This window comes from Solanum stenotomum, chromosome 2 (genome assembly GCF_019186545.1).
Source record: "Solanum stenotomum isolate F172 chromosome 2, ASM1918654v1, whole genome shotgun sequence".
Lineage (NCBI taxonomy): Eukaryota > Viridiplantae > Streptophyta > Magnoliopsida > Solanales > Solanaceae > Solanum > Solanum stenotomum.
In genome coordinates, this window is record NC_064283.1 from 14,480,286 (window position 1) to 14,493,737 (window position 13,452).

The 13,452-nt window shown below is 31.7% G+C and overlaps 2 protein-coding genes across 2 annotated transcripts in view; both read left to right on the forward strand.

Annotated features, from left to right (window-relative positions):
• Window positions 1–13,452, forward strand: part of LOC125855112 (probable inactive ATP-dependent zinc metalloprotease FTSHI 4, chloroplastic) — a 460,535-nt gene that overhangs the window by 17,189 nt on the left and 429,894 nt on the right. The window lies entirely within an intron of this gene.
• LOC125855114 (receptor-like cytosolic serine/threonine-protein kinase RBK1) lies at window positions 631–8,112 on the forward strand. The gene is made up of 10 exons (XM_049534790.1): window positions 631–935; window positions 2,072–2,208; window positions 3,290–3,387; window positions 4,949–5,280; window positions 5,812–6,261; window positions 6,346–6,506; window positions 6,712–6,785; window positions 6,890–7,037; window positions 7,172–7,321; window positions 7,957–8,112. Exons 1-10 carry the CDS (start codon window positions 728–730, stop codon window positions 8,044–8,046), a joined length of 1,848 nt encoding a protein of 615 aa, XP_049390747.1. The 5' UTR covers window positions 631–727; the 3' UTR covers window positions 8,047–8,112.

Here is a 13,452-nt window from a genome sequence, read left to right on the forward strand (position 1 = left end):
CACCTTTAAGAGTACTTCCAAAATATAATATAAGATCAAATTAAACAATGTGAAGTCCATTTTTTCCACAATTAGCTAAGGAATTTGTACTGGATTTAAGATTTAAAATTTATGAGTTTTGAATTTGAAGTTTATGAATTGTGAAGTTGAATCAATGCAATGATTTTTCAAATTTTGCAAAGCTTTTGAATGAAGAAGTAATGGTATATACGAATATTGATGATTTGTTTCATCGGAGTTTCAGATGAAAATGAAAAATGTTGGTGAATAGGTGATACAAGAAATGCCCAGCCAAATTGGATACAGTGTTTCCTTGTCTTGTTGCTATTTTTCGCACAATTTCTTCTTCCTTGCTCCGCCATGGCCGGCCGTTCCATTTCCCGCCAGAAAAATATGCAAGAATATCCCTTCAGAATATACTCTAATTATTCCCCTCAATCACTCTTTTTGGGTGCTGAGACGAACAATTTTCTAAACTCCAATCGTTTCAACAAATTTAAAAGGATTTCATTATCGAACAATCTTATTGGCACAAAATTTGATTATTTTACTTTACCTGCAGCTTCAAGTCCTTTATAAATATGTGCTTGAGTTTCATCAATTGAGTGTACTTTTGAATTTGCCAAAGAAGTAAACCCTAATTGGTGCTTGACATTTTTTATATCTTTCGTTTTTTGAAGGGCTATTTTTGTGTGTTTGTTTTGTTGGGAAATTTGAATTGCAAGAAATGGCATCATCTATGGGTAACAATAATAGTCATACAGATGTTGATAGTCTCATAACGGGTCGTATTGTTATAGCTTTAGATGCAACCAGGGATCACCCTGAGCAGGAAATCAAGCGCATTACTGATGAGATCAGATCACAGGGTAACATCCTTCATGCGGGCGATACCATTATTGTGCTTGGGGTTTTGCATAAATATCTTCATCCTAGTGAGTGTCTTGCCTCACTTTTTGATGCAATTATCTCATTTTTCTATTTGATGATTGTTGCTTTTAGTGCTCAAGTTGGATGGCGATACAACGTTTTAGTCATCTTTGACTAAATTTTGTGACAGCAACTCTTATAGTTGTGATTTCATTTCCTTATGTTGAAGAGGAAAATCTTACCAATTGTAGCTACCTTTGAATCCATGATTAGAGGGTTGTATTTGACAAGTTTTACTTGATTAGTAAGGTTATAGTTTTCTATTCCTGTGGTATTTGTATTTCATAACTCTACAGATGATGATGAGTCCTCCGAACAATATGATCCAACTTTAGGCTCAACTCAAACTTTTGAAATCATTATATTGGCCTAAACTTTTATATGTTCAATTAAAGTGAATGGACCCAAATCGAGGCGATGATTAAACATGTGGAAGAACAAATTTGTTTTCCGTTTTAAGCTTATATGGAGATGTATTATGCTTTCTGTGAGGTTGCACTTTGACCTATTAGATGCTATTTTCTCCATATAGAGTTTTTTCACAAATTAGATAAGAGTAAGATGTTGATGTAGCTTATTATGTTTAAGCTTGCTTTTAGTGTCCTGCACACTTTAGAAACTAATGAACAATAAATTTCTACTTTCTTCACTTATCAGTTAGTTCCATTACAAGTAAACAAGGATATATTTTTAGTCATTTTTTACTCTTTCTTGTTGCTTTTTAATGTGTTATAGCGGCTTTCAATTTTCACCATTCCCATTAACCAGATTAACTTTCCCTTTTGATAATTAATGGGTTAAAATAGAATGGTTTTAGTCATCAAGGATTATTTTTTTATATTGCGGCTAAGTTGTGATAAAAGGTCACTTTACTAAGGAGCCATATTTTGGTTCTTGACAGTTTATAACTTCAGTAGTGCTATATTTTGAGCGGTTCTGCTTTCCTGTGGTTGTTGAAGTGTGTACAAAGAATATGTAATTTCTATATTATGCCATTTTTATGGTAAATGTGGAACTGTGGTATTCCAGTATTACCTGACCGGTTAGATGTGCGATTGACCACTGTCTTTAGCTGACTACTTATCTTGTGTAGTATTATGCATGCCTACAGTATGGTTTCCTAACCCATTTTTGTGCACAGTGGGTTATCAAATGGAAGCAGAGCCACTGTCCATGTTTGGAACTCATAAACGTGAGATCGAAAAAGAAGTAACAAAGAAGATTGATGCATATGTGAACATGCTCATGCAAAGTGCCCAAGACTGTGAAGGTGAAGGGGTAATGTATACACTTGATCCTCATAATAGTTCTGTACTGGAAGAAACTATTAATTGATATATCTTAGAAATGTGGCTAGAAGTATCCACAGAAGTCATACGCATGAAATCCTGGAAATTTTTAAGACCCACTGGTGTAGCAAGTTTGCTTCTCTGGGGACTGGGGGCATGTGGGTTGGATCTGATGTGCTTCAATACAGTATATTTGAGTTAGTTCAAATCAGTATGGTAGCATATTCAACAAAAATGTAAAAAATTATCGGATGCAGGACAGATTTGCTTTTGAAAAAGTAATTTTCAAATGTTCACTATAGGAATAAAATTACAATTCCCTTAAGTATTCAAACTTGGTTTAGAAACTGCTTTTTAAATATTGTCTTATTTAATCAGGATAGGGGGCTACGATAAATATATATTCTGGTTTCTTCTTGACAACTTTCTTTTTTATATTCTTAAATTGTATATGGGATCATGAACATCTTTCTATTTCTGCTACCATCCCTTCCTTTATTTCAGTTACTTTAATATATATCACAAGAGACTTCAAGGTTCATAAATCCTACAGGCTGAATCAAGGCTGGACTGTTATTTGTATCATGTTGACTCCACTTTATATGTTGATGAAGCAATGATTAACATTCCTTTTGCACTTTCATTTAAGTCCCGTTTTCCTTATATAATTTAACTGGCACTAGGTGGACACTGTCTCCCCTATATACTTGGGCTTTATATAGATTGTATTTTTATCCATCCAGGCGGAATATCTAGGAATTCCAGGATTTTCCTTGAATGGCCTTCTTACCTAAGAAGCATTTGCATGACCTAAGCTATGAAAAACATCCACTTTGTACCAACTAGTCAAGAGAGAGAGTAGTAGACTATAGTCATCGTGGAGGCAAGTGAAGGGTCTATCACCCGGATGGAGTGGCATTTTAATTGAATGCCCAAGCTATTCTTTTGCTCGTCTTTCTAGCTATCTCATCTCAATATGTTGCTTTCTAAAGCAATCATTTTATTTCTTATATATTTCTATCTCCCTTTTAATTTTTCTCTTAATACAAATTATTATAAACTGTGCTTAGGTCGACATTGAAGTCAAAATTACTGCTGGGACTCCAGTAAGGAAGGTGGTTGTACAAGAGGTTACAACTATCAATACAACATGTGTTGTGTTAGATAGGTATGTTCTCTGATGTGACCATGGTAATTCCTGTTGCTGTAGTTTGCATATTGTCTCTATCTTTGGGAGCTGAGTTATACTAAGACTTGAGGCAACAATGAATTAGTGACGAAATGCACTAGAAAACCATGGCTACATAAAAAGCTCCACTTTCTAAAGGCTTTTAAACAAGATGAAGAAATAAACATGGCAAAGAGCAAAGAGTTTCTGGTCTCAGTGTTGCTACCATCTTTTGTCACAACATTACAATGTGGTTGGTCCATAGAAAAGGAATCTATCCATGCATCGTGAGGCCATTTTATTATCCGAATAAGTAAATAAATATATCTTTTTCTATTCGCCAAAACTTAAAGTTGGAACCTTAATTATTATTAAGCAAACAGAAAATCTTTGCTCAGATAAGATTTTTAACTCTTCTTTTAAGAACTGATATTTTCATTGAAGGAACTATTTCAACTGCATTTTGTTCGATTGTTTGATGAGTAGCTTTGATTTTGGTCCTCCACTAGTTAAGAGATACTAATGGATCTTCAGGGAATTTGCATGGACCCTTGTTTAGAGTTCTTTATTCTTCTACATTGCTTTCATCACAAGATGCTCCCCCTTCGTTTACCCTGTCTGTCTACTTTTTTCTCATTACAAATGCATGGATAAGTCTCTACCTGTTAGCCATAGTTCTGATTTGTAAATAAAAAACAAACTCACCATCCATTATGTAAAATGGGGATTTTAATCTATATATACTATTATGTTTAATGTTTGCATAGATGATTAATATTGTGTGATTGCAATATATTGTGTTTCCTATGGTGGTTTGAAAATCAGGCTTCTATTGGAAGATATTTTGCTTCTTTGTTGGAAGAAGAGAAAAGGGAAGTTATTAATTTAAATACTTTCTTATAGTTTGGTCTAATTGAAAGGGAAGGAACATGAGAGATACTTTTTAAGTCCATGAAACTAGTCCCTCAACTCACTGATGCGATCATAAACATTTTGATTTCATGAAGATAACAGCAAAATTAAGCTATTGTACTTTTAGAAACTACATCAAATCCATGATATGCATGCATGTACAATAAGGTCTTGCCGCAATTAATTAGAGCTTAGTTGAAACACTTCTTCTCAGCATAAAGAGTCTGTTTGTTCCATATTAGTGTTCAGGATGTCAATTTTTGCACTTCTGAACTGTCTGATACAAACAGAAACACATAAATCTAAAGCTCTATAATTTTATCAAAGGTGGAACAATGTCTTGCAACATTTCTCTTATTTGACTCAAGAAAAACCATGTCTTTTGCACTTATTACTAGAAAGTTTGTACTTATCCTTGATAATTGAGTCTCTTGGATAGATCATCATTTCCTTCCAACTTTATATCCATGAAAAACCATGAGCATTTTGTAGTTGTTACAAGGAAGTTTCCATCTTATTAAGCCACTTGAATTAATTTTTTATTTACCAATTTTATGTTTATCTGACTCTATATTTCTGATAGAACCCCATGTTTATTTGACTTGACATTTTTTTATTCTCTAATATTGACAAGATTAAACCCTTACAGGCACCTCAGGCGGGATTTGACGTATTACCTTAAACACATACCTTGCAAAGTTGCATTAATTGGTGATAATTTATTCGTCAAGGTTGTGAGACCTTATTCCATAGTTGATGCTGACAACATAGAGCATAAGTTATACTTTTCTATGTCCAAACAAGTACCCTTGGCACCCCCTCCAACTGTAGAGAACACGGAGCAGTCTGTTGTTTCAATCAACTATTCAGGTTCTGTGGAAAGCTCCGAAATACCAGAGAATGAACTGGTGGTATATAATCAACTGGAGCATAGCACTTCACATGAAGATCTTAGTTTCAATTCTATGCAAGAAAGATCAGGTGAGGTAGCATGATGATAATCTTAAAAATAAATGCAGCTATTCCCTTCCTAGACCCCACTTGTGGGATTACACTAGGTATGTTATTTTTGTTGTTTTTTGTGTGATACTTTAAGTTGCGGAAGTGTATTGTCATCCAACTTTGAGGGTTTGTTCTCCTTTTCTGATTGGAATCCTATTCTACATAGGAAGGAGAGATCAGAAGAGCAATTATTGACAATAGTTTCCATTTCAGTTTTCATGATTTTAAGAAACTTCTGTTTTCTGAATGTATGTTGTCCTTTTGTAGATTGGATTCCTTCTCACCATAGGTGAGGAAGAAGTCAGCAGAGGACTCCTTAGAAATACCTTTCCTTACAGTTTCCGTGATTCCAAAACAGACTTTGTCTGCTTTTGGTGTTCATAAAACTAGTTGAGTTATATAGATCTGTAATGATGTTACAATCTCTAGTTTTAAATTGTAAGGGATTTGATACAAAGTAGGGAATAGTTATCTGTCCTTCCTTCTTTAAATGTTTGATAATTTGAACAGATAGGTCTGCTAGAGGAGATATGAAGCATCCAATCCCTCCTGTTTTCCAGAAAGAACGAAGACCACTTACATCATGGAGATCCTCTAATACACCATTTCTTTGCATCACTTGTGGAGCAAAGACAGAACTATACATCAAGGATTCAATGAGATTCAGTTTCTCAGAAATACAGCTGGCAACAGATGATTTTTCAAAGGATAACTTGCTTGGAGAAGGTGGATATGGTCATGTATACAAAGGTCGGTTAAAAGACGGTCAGGTCATTGCTGCAAAGGTGCGGAAGGAAGCAAGCACACAAGGATTTTCTGAGTTTCATTCTGAAGTTTATGTTTTGAGCTTTGCACGTCACAAAAACATTGTGATGCTTTTGGGTTATTGCTGCAAGGAAAATGTTAACATCTTGGTCTATGAATACATCTGCAATAATTCTCTTGAGTGGCACTTATTCGGTACGTATAATTATGATACTCAAACATTGCTCCAACAACCTAAAGCTCAAGATAAAAAGTTAATTTGGATTAATATCTTGACAGAGAATACCGAGAATATTCTTGAGTGGCACCGCAGATATGCCATTGCCATTGGCACTGCAAAGGGCTTGCGCTTTCTTCATGAAGAATGCCGTGGAGGTCCAATTATTCATCGTGACCTGAGGCCGAGCAATATACTTCTCACTCATGACTATGTTCCCATGGTAAATCTACACATTTTGATTCAAACACATAGACTGTTCCAATGGTTGGACTAACTAGAATGAACATATACTTTTGAGTTACCACATTTGTTCCCCCTCTCGCCCACCCCTCTGCTTCTGGTCCTCCAAGCTGGACAGTGACCTGAATAAAAACAATTGGGAAGCTAATGTTATGGATGACTCTGTTTGTTTTTGTTTCTCATAGCTAGGTGACTTTGGCCTGGCTAAGTGGAAGACAAATGACGATGATATATACACAAGGATACTTGGCACATTGGGGTGTGAGCAAGTCCTATTATTCATTGGCTACGCAGAATGTTCTACTGTCAATAGATGAAACCTTTTATCAGCTATTCACCAAAAGCTTCTCTTGCTTCATGCAGATATCTCGCTCCTGAATATGCTGAGAACGGCATTGTGTCTGTCAGAACAGATGCCTACGCATTTGGCATTGTTCTTATACAACTAATGTCCGGACGCAAAGCCATAGATGCAATGAGAGAGGACAGCCATCATTCCCTTAGGCAATGGGTGTGTCTATGGGCTTTTTACTTGGCATCACAGCCAAATGTGATTCCTTTCAAAGATCTAGCTAGTTTAGTGAACTTTCTCATTTTAAAAAATTCAGTGTAATTTTAGTGGAAGTTTCTCTTTTGCATTTTCAGGCAATTCCCCTCATTGAAAGGCTTGCATTGCATGAGATCATTGATCCTCGCATAGGCGACTCTTATGACACATTTGAAGTGTACCACATGGCTAGAACAGCTTTCTTGTGTGTGCAGAATGACCCTGAACTGCGGCCATCAATGGGAGAGGTAAATTTTGCAATTGATGAAGTTAATTTGTTATTAACTGCTAATTAATAGAAGAACACTGAATATATCATCAGCCTCCTGATCCATGTCCAAAATCTTTTTCTTTTCGTTTTGAAGCTTCATGTATACCAGTCCATCTGTATTCTCTTCATAATTTTCTCTTATGCAACTCTAAAGAAGCGTAAACAAAGGATTCTTCAACTGAAATACAGTCAATGTTATAGCTGTGATGCAGTAGTATATAACACAATAGTGATATATTTTAACATCAGAAATCAGAAGTCAATCCACTTTGGATGGATGGGCTGGAATTTTCATCTTTATTACTTCCTAGCAATTTGCATTCCATTCTCTGCTTCTTGATAGTGTGCAGCCTAACATCCTATTGCTCATAAAGCGTCAAGATGTAGATAGTTTCAACCTATCATATCGATTTGGTGATAAACTGACCAAGAACTAATGTTCGGGCCATTTTCCATGGCCTGTAAAATCCTGCAACATAAAACAACTTAATTTTGGTAACGAAAAGTAACCTGATGTAACCACACAAATCTTGCTTACTGAGTATGGATAGCATATCTTCCTTGTCATTATACTCAAAGTGATGAACTAACCGGTTGCAAACATAAATGCAGGTCTTGCGTCTTCTTCATGGGGAGTTAGACCATCTCCACCAGATCGCGGAGCAGTTTGTACCTCAATTTGCTCCACATTTTAGCAAATAGAAACCTGATCAGCCATGTTATGTTTAGTTTGTTGCTGCAACTGTCTTGGTATGTTTTACATTTGTGTTCCCAGGGAAATTGAGAAGAGCTGTGTATTGTTTGGTATGACACTTCATAATACAAGTAATATTTTAAAACAGTTCAACCAGTATAAACTCCTATTTATCATGTTATACATACTTTATGATACAGGTAATAAGGTTTTTTTCACGTAAATTTGGCATCTCTTGGATTTGATTATTTTTGTATTGTCATATTCATTTGTTGGTGTTTATAGTTGTTGTCTGCTCCTCTTTCTTTTTTGCGCTTGTGTTTGAGGTATCCTCTTTGGTTCAAATAGATTGGAGAAATTGACTGGAATATCATGAGTTGACATCTTTTATCGTGTAATTTATTTTTGTGTTCCCTAACAAGTACAAATATACCTTAATTACAAGCCATTTTGGTCATTTTTCATCTTAAACACATTCAAACTTGGCAAAAAAAAAAGTATAAGAAAAAAGTTTATTGAAGCTTAATTATGTTATCCTCTTCCATTTATTACCTATTTTAACATCCCAAAAAACATGGATGTTGACTAGATTTTCCAATTTCCCCAAATCAACCCATCAGCTAAATAAAATGCATTTAAGAGTTGGATAAGATTTTTTATTATTATTATTATTATTTCATACATATAAGTGACTAAATAAAGTTGTGTTTTGTCAAATTGCATAAATGAATGTGAACTCATCACATAGTTACGACTTTGGTTCGTTTGGACATGATTTAATTTGAAATCAGGTTGAGTTGAAGTTGAAATTTTATTTGGATATGTAATTTGAATTTATTAAGTTAGTGTTTTCTTTATATATATATAAAAACTCTACAATTTGTGGAAAAACTATTAGAACTTTCCAATTTTTTATACAATCTTATCAAATGATCAAATCATAATTCATAAATAAGGTATCCTAATATTCAATATCCTAAGTCTCCGAATTTATAAATCACATATATTCGTGTTCTTTTAATAAATAAATATTTGTGATTACATAGTAATATGTTATTACAAATTTTTAAATATACTTATTTTTATAAAGATTCATTGATCCAATAAATCAATAGCAGTAACTAGTTATATATTCTTTGACAGAATTTCCCCACATGATTAATGGTAGAGACAATCTCTTCATATCAACATGAGTATTTCCTTATGAAAATTAATTTTATGGGTTTTTCTTATAAATATTAACTTATTGTTCAGGTTTTATATCAAAATAATTTTAAATTTCAAATATACTTTTAAGAAAATTTGAGATTTGAAATCATGATTTAAAGTTGAAGTCGAAATTTGTTGCAAATTTCCTAAACAAACATTGTTACACCGATTTGAAATTAGGCTCTCAAATTCTATGGTCAAACGCCTCCAATGAAAAAAATTCTATAAATTTTCATCACTTTATTTAAAGCTTTTATAGCATAATCCTTGAGTAAATGGACCTGAAATTGAATGCTGAGTTTCACTAGTTTGAAGATGATCATGTTTTCATGAAAAGAAGTTTGTGAAATGCTTTTTAGATTATGATATTTGATAGAATATTTTGGAGAACATTTTAGGCCTTTAAAAGAGCTTTCGCAATGCTTACTTCTCTGTTGAGATAAGTAATTATATCACATATGTTTGTCAGATATGATATTATTATTTTTAAGTTTTATAGCCTATTTACTAGAATTTTTTGTTTTCATATATAAGAGATCTGAAAATGTCATTTTTTTTCCGAATCAAATTGTAAGAGGAAAAACGTTCTTTTGTTTCTTCATTTCCAGCGAAGGAAGAAATTAGTTTTAGACACTTCAAATTGTTTAAAACTATTGTTGTTGTTTGTAAAATATTATCATTACATCTAAAGCTATTGTCACACGTTGTTTGTATAACAAATTCTAATATAACTTACTCGTACCATATTATATGTATTATTTAACGCATAAAATATATGATATTAAACTATGTATACGAGGAATATGCGTATAAAAATACTTAAGAAAAGGAAAGAAAAAGAAAGAAAAATCCCTTAAAAACCTATATATGTGCTAAGGCACCTTAAAAGTGGCAGTTTGATTTAGACAAGCCTTTCAAAAATAAAAATGTGTTATTAGTTGAAATTTCAGTTTGAATTAATTATATTATGTCTATAAATTAAATATTACTTTATATATATATATATATATTAAATTCTGAATATGATTCCTTCCTTTCTTAAAGAGTTATCATATCTAAAACATAGTCTAAGTTGCATAGAAAGAACTGAATGCTCTTTTTTTTTTTCTTAAAGTCAAATGAATCACAATTTAGAATCAAGGGATATTTTCGTTCTTAATGGCTCTTTTGACTATAAATTAAAAAAAAAAAAAAAACAAAGGGCATTCAATATCCTAACCTGATGAATTCCTTCAGGTAAAAATTACTATATTTATATATAATTAAAATTAATTTTTTATATATATTAAATCTCTTTTAGTGAGAATTATAACTCAATCACTATTTATAACTAGCAAATATTGGATGAGTGTTATACGGTATTATATTGTTAAAGGAAATCGAATCGGATCACCCCATATAAAGGTCAACCCTATCCATGTCTAGAAAAATTAATATGTATATAATTATGTAGTATATAAATTTGTATAATATTAATAAATAAAAGGGAAAAGTTTACATAACTATTAATATTTTTTCTGAAAAATTGTATTCCTTTAAAATTATAAAATAGATTGTCTTAATAAAAATTAGGACAATTTTCTTTTTTGAAAAAAAAAAACTTACAGACTAATTCAGTAATATTGTAAACTGTGTATATGATTAGATTCTTGAGTTGTATACAAAATTAAGGTATCAGCTGCCAGCCTTATAGACATATCAACTTTAATTTGGTCCTTCACTTTTATTCTTTATAAGTTGTTTAACTCCCTAACTAAATGCTTCCAAAGTCAAGCTAGCTTCTTGTTTTTGGTAACTATGTATATACTTAATCCGTTCATTTTTATTTATACATTACACTTTAAAAAAAGATCTATTTTTATTTATTCAGTTTAGAAAAACATGTCCTTAATAAGATGATACAGACTTTCATACAAATATTGCATGGTTATAATTATCAACTCATGTTTGAGATGTTTGATCGAGTTATACATATAACGAGTGAAACCCTTATTTTATAAATCAAGAGATAAATTATCATTTAGTTCCTCGTTTATTCTTATTATTAATCATAATTATTTCTCAATACATTAAATTTATTATATCCAGTAATATAGTAAAATTGAAATTTTTATTTATTACTTAAATATACCAAGTTAAACTAAATAAATAAAAATAAAGGGAGAAAAAAATAGCATTAGAGGCCACGGCAGGATAGAAATCAGTTTATTTATTATCTAAATAATTAAACTGCAAAACATTCTTAAAATGGTCAAATATTGAAAGCGGCATTAATTAATGAGATCGAAATAATATCAAAGTTGCAACATGCACTAATATTTTCAATAATTATTTTCTATGAGCCACACTGTGAACTTTCCATCTTTTTCTTACTTGGATGAAGAAAGACATATCCTTCTTTTCGGTTATAGCCAACAGTTTACTCCACTTTCAAATATCACAAAGCGATTGAGAGAAACACAGTACATAAGACTTAAAAAGAGGGTTCCTTTCTTTTTTTTACTCTCGCTAATTTTGATCCTCATCTTTCTAGAAATCAAATATTTTTTACTTTATTCAAAAATTTTAAAATTAAAGTTGAAGATAGAGTTGTGTTTGATTCTAACTTTTGCAAATAATATTTTATTGTCTGAATATATTAAAAGTGGGTGGAAAAAAGTGAAAACATGATTTTTAATGGCTTTCAAATTCCAATTACAAGAATTGTATTCGATATTTTCATGATCAAACACTGATTTTCAAATAAATTGAAAAACAAAATTTAAAAAGATTAATAATTCTCAAATGCCAATTACTTTTTGTGAAGAATAAAACCGTTCAGAATAAATTGATTAGGTCATAAAAATTGGGAAGATTTTAAAAGACAATTTCAACAGAGTGATGACATGTTTGAAAGAGAGAAAGTTGATTTTTTTGCTTTTTAGAGACATGACATTTCTTTTCTTCTTTTTTTTTTTAAATAAAAAAGATGAATTCAAAACAACGTTTGATATATCAATGAATTAAAAAATAATTGAAAGATGAGTTTGTTAGAAAAAATGTTTTTGACCAACAAAAAAATAAGTTCGAAAATAATAGTTTGAACAGATCTTCAAGTGATTTTTTTCAGTCACAAAAATATTGTTTCTTTAAAGTTAAATTCCTATTGAAGATTTCTTGATACAAAAAGTTTTCTTGATGAAAAAGAATTCTTTTATTTCTATGCTTTTCTCGTACATATTCTCTTAATAAATTTCAAAGTTTTTATAATCGTTTATCAATCACTTAGAATCAAGTCATATAAATAATGCTATGCATGTTTTTTAATACTCCTATTACTTTTGTGGTCTGATTTATCAATATTCAAAGCGTGTAAATCATCTATGTCCATTTTTGTTTGTCCACTATATTATTTTAGGATGTATGTCTAGTCTATAAAATCAATGAATAATTTATCATATTATGTCTATTTTATCCTTGTTATTAAATACTCTATTCTTCGATCCAAGCCACACGGGTGTCCCCGCATGCGGCTCATGCCGTTCGAGGTGGCCCAACCCAACATTCATTCACAAATCTTGTAGTGAAATTGAGATTGCTCAACCTCGAAAGCTGATTTGCGTGTAGGCCGCTCTATCTATCGTACAATTGACACTATCTGTTCATGAAATTTTCTTTATTTCATTTTCTATTTTATATAGGTACGCTCCCTCTTTTTCCAAGAATTCATCCACTTTTCTTTACTCCATAGGGCCTTCTCTAATAGGAAAGTTTTCAATCTTTAAATGACTTATATTTAATAAGAGTGATTTAATAAAATTACTCATATCATTTATTGTTTCTTAATTTTTACGTCAAATTAATAATGAATAATTATTAATCAAACAGAGAAAGTATATCATAACTTCTACATACTACCACTTTATTAATTTGAACTCCAACATGTACAAATGTCAACTAAAACAAACTTCTCCAAATATCGAAGCAAAACGAGCCTACCACATAATATGCGATGCCTCGTCCTCTACTTTGTTTCTTACGTCGATTATTGCATTATTTACTGGATTTTTATTTATTTTTTTGCATTATTTCAGTTGTACAATACTTCAAGATGAACAAGTCAACTTACATGTACATTCCTTTTTTAAAAAAATTAATATTTTGGAGTGGGGTTTGAGAAAAGGAGGTTCTCAATAATAAAATAAAAATGTCCTTTCAAAGATAGG